We start from the raw sequence: 1,972 nt of genomic DNA, 5'->3' as shown, positions 1-1,972 counted from the left end.
ATATGACAAAAAAATATAAAGAAGGGGTTGACTTTCTCAAAGAGTCCGAAAGGTTTAAATAAAAAAAAAAAAAAAAAAAAAAAATAAAATATACATATATATTTATATATATATAATATTTATAGTATGAACAAAATTTATGTTGTTAAAATTGTTATTTTTTATTTGTATTTTTTTAGGAGAGCCCAAGATATTGAAGATATAGGTAAGGATGAAACATACTTGTAAGAGGTTCTATTGAATTTGATGAGTACCAATATATTTCTATATTATTATTTTTTATTTATTATTTTTTTTGAAATAATGTAGGATATACAATTATGAGCGAATTAAATTCACAAAGGAGTGCAATACTAAGAACAAAACACCATGTAATCTAAAAAAAAAATAAAATAATTTTTTTTTTTTTTATATTAATATGAAAGAAAAATATTGAGTGTACTTATAAAATATGAATATATATGCACACATACATATATATATATATATATATATATATATATATATATGTATATATGTTTATATTCATGTATTAATTTATTTCTTAGACGGATGAAACTCGACAGGAACAAAATCGTGTGAAAAGAATGTTACTAAGTATATATCAAAATAAGTTGGTATTTAAAGGCTTATTAATATTAATTATAATTCTTTTAGTTATAGCTAATATAGGAGTAATAATATATAAGATTAGATAATTGTTCTTTTTTTTGTAAAAACCTTTTTTTTTATTTTATTTTATTTATAATATGTTTACATATAATCATATGTTGTAGACAAATGCACCTACATAAATATAAATATATATATATATATATATGTATATATTTATTTATTTATTTATTTTTAATTACAAATGATTAAATTTGTGTATTTTTTTTTTTTTTTTTTTTTTTTATTATAATTTTTCAAATTTTTAGAATTCATTTTTTTTATTTTAATTTATAAATCAAAGTGTACATATATTTTATTTTTTAATTTTTAAAAGATATACTGTGAAAAAAATAAATTTCTCATTTTTTTTTTTTTTTTTTAAATTAGACAATAAACATATATATACACACAAAAAAAAAAAACATATATATATATATATATATTTGTGTGATTAATTAAAAACAGAGTTATAACTCTTCATCGTCTTTATCATATTCTTCACTTTTTTTTTTGGCTTCCCTTAAAATTTCCTCGTCAAAATATTTTTCCTCATCTTCATCTATATCATCCTGTAACTTATCAGAGTTATTTTTTTCTTCCTTCAAGAAATTCTGGACGCTATCATGATATCTGTGGGATAGGGATAATAAGAAAAAAAGATTGATCGTTACAAATGTTATGTAATAATATGTATACGTCTATACATGTATCCTTATGTATATTTATATATATTTATGTATATTTATATATATTTATGTATATTTATATATATTTATGTATATTTATATATATTTATGTATATTTATATATATTTATGTATATTTATATATATTTATGTATATTTATATATATTTATGTATATTTATATATATTCATGTATATTTTATTTTTTCTTACTTTTCCTTCATGTCCCACCACACTTGCATATTTGGGTACTTTTCTTTTGATAGTAGGAGCCTGTTCCAAATTTTTTTTTTTTCTTTTTTTAAGGTGACAACTACCTTTCCCACAGAAGCAAAATTGTATTTGGTTTCCTTAAAAGTAGAAAATGAAGTACACACACATATAAAACATATAACACATCCATATAATGCATATATATTTATTTATTTTGTTATCTTTTTATATTTCTTTTATTTCTTACGGATTCTATAATATTATCTAGTAAGGTCAAATCAACTATGTACTTTTTTGTTACAGAATTTGAATCATTGCTAAGAGCAGAAAAGGAGAAATTATTTTTCTTAGAAACAATTTCTTCATCCCTAACTTTCAACGCACCTAAGTAAGCAAAAAAAAAAAAAAAAAAAAAAAAAAA

The 1,972-nt window shown here is 19.1% G+C and overlaps 2 protein-coding genes across 2 annotated transcripts in view; one reads left to right on the top strand and one right to left on the bottom strand.

Annotated features, from left to right (window-relative positions):
- The window catches only part of PRSY57_0313400 (vesicle transport v-SNARE protein, putative), a gene marked incomplete at both ends in the record, with an annotated part of 1,579 nt that extends 881 nt beyond the window's left edge, over positions 1–698 (top strand). The window contains 4 exons of the mRNA XM_020114468.1: positions 1–52; positions 180–205; positions 310–371; positions 549–698. Of these exons, the coding sequence (XP_019970834.1) occupies positions 1–52; positions 180–205; positions 310–371; positions 549–698 (290 nt within the window). The remainder of the gene's footprint in view (positions 53–179; positions 206–309; positions 372–548) is intronic.
- Positions 699–1,121: 423 nt separating this feature from the next.
- Positions 1,122–1,935, bottom strand: PRSY57_0313300 (co-chaperone p23; the record flags this gene model as incomplete). Its single annotated transcript, XM_020114466.1, has 3 exons — positions 1,122–1,284; positions 1,552–1,688; positions 1,799–1,935. Coding segments are annotated over 3 exons (437 nt in total), but the record flags the coding sequence as incomplete, so codon positions are not given.
- Positions 1,936–1,972: the final 37 nt, after the last annotated feature.

The sequence above is a fragment of the Plasmodium reichenowi genome, chromosome 3 (genome assembly GCF_001601855.1).
Source record: "Plasmodium reichenowi strain SY57 chromosome 3, whole genome shotgun sequence".
Lineage (NCBI taxonomy): Eukaryota > Apicomplexa > Aconoidasida > Haemosporida > Plasmodiidae > Plasmodium > Plasmodium reichenowi.
The sequence above is the reverse complement of the archived record's forward strand: the minus strand, read 5'-3'. Positions and strand labels throughout refer to the sequence as shown.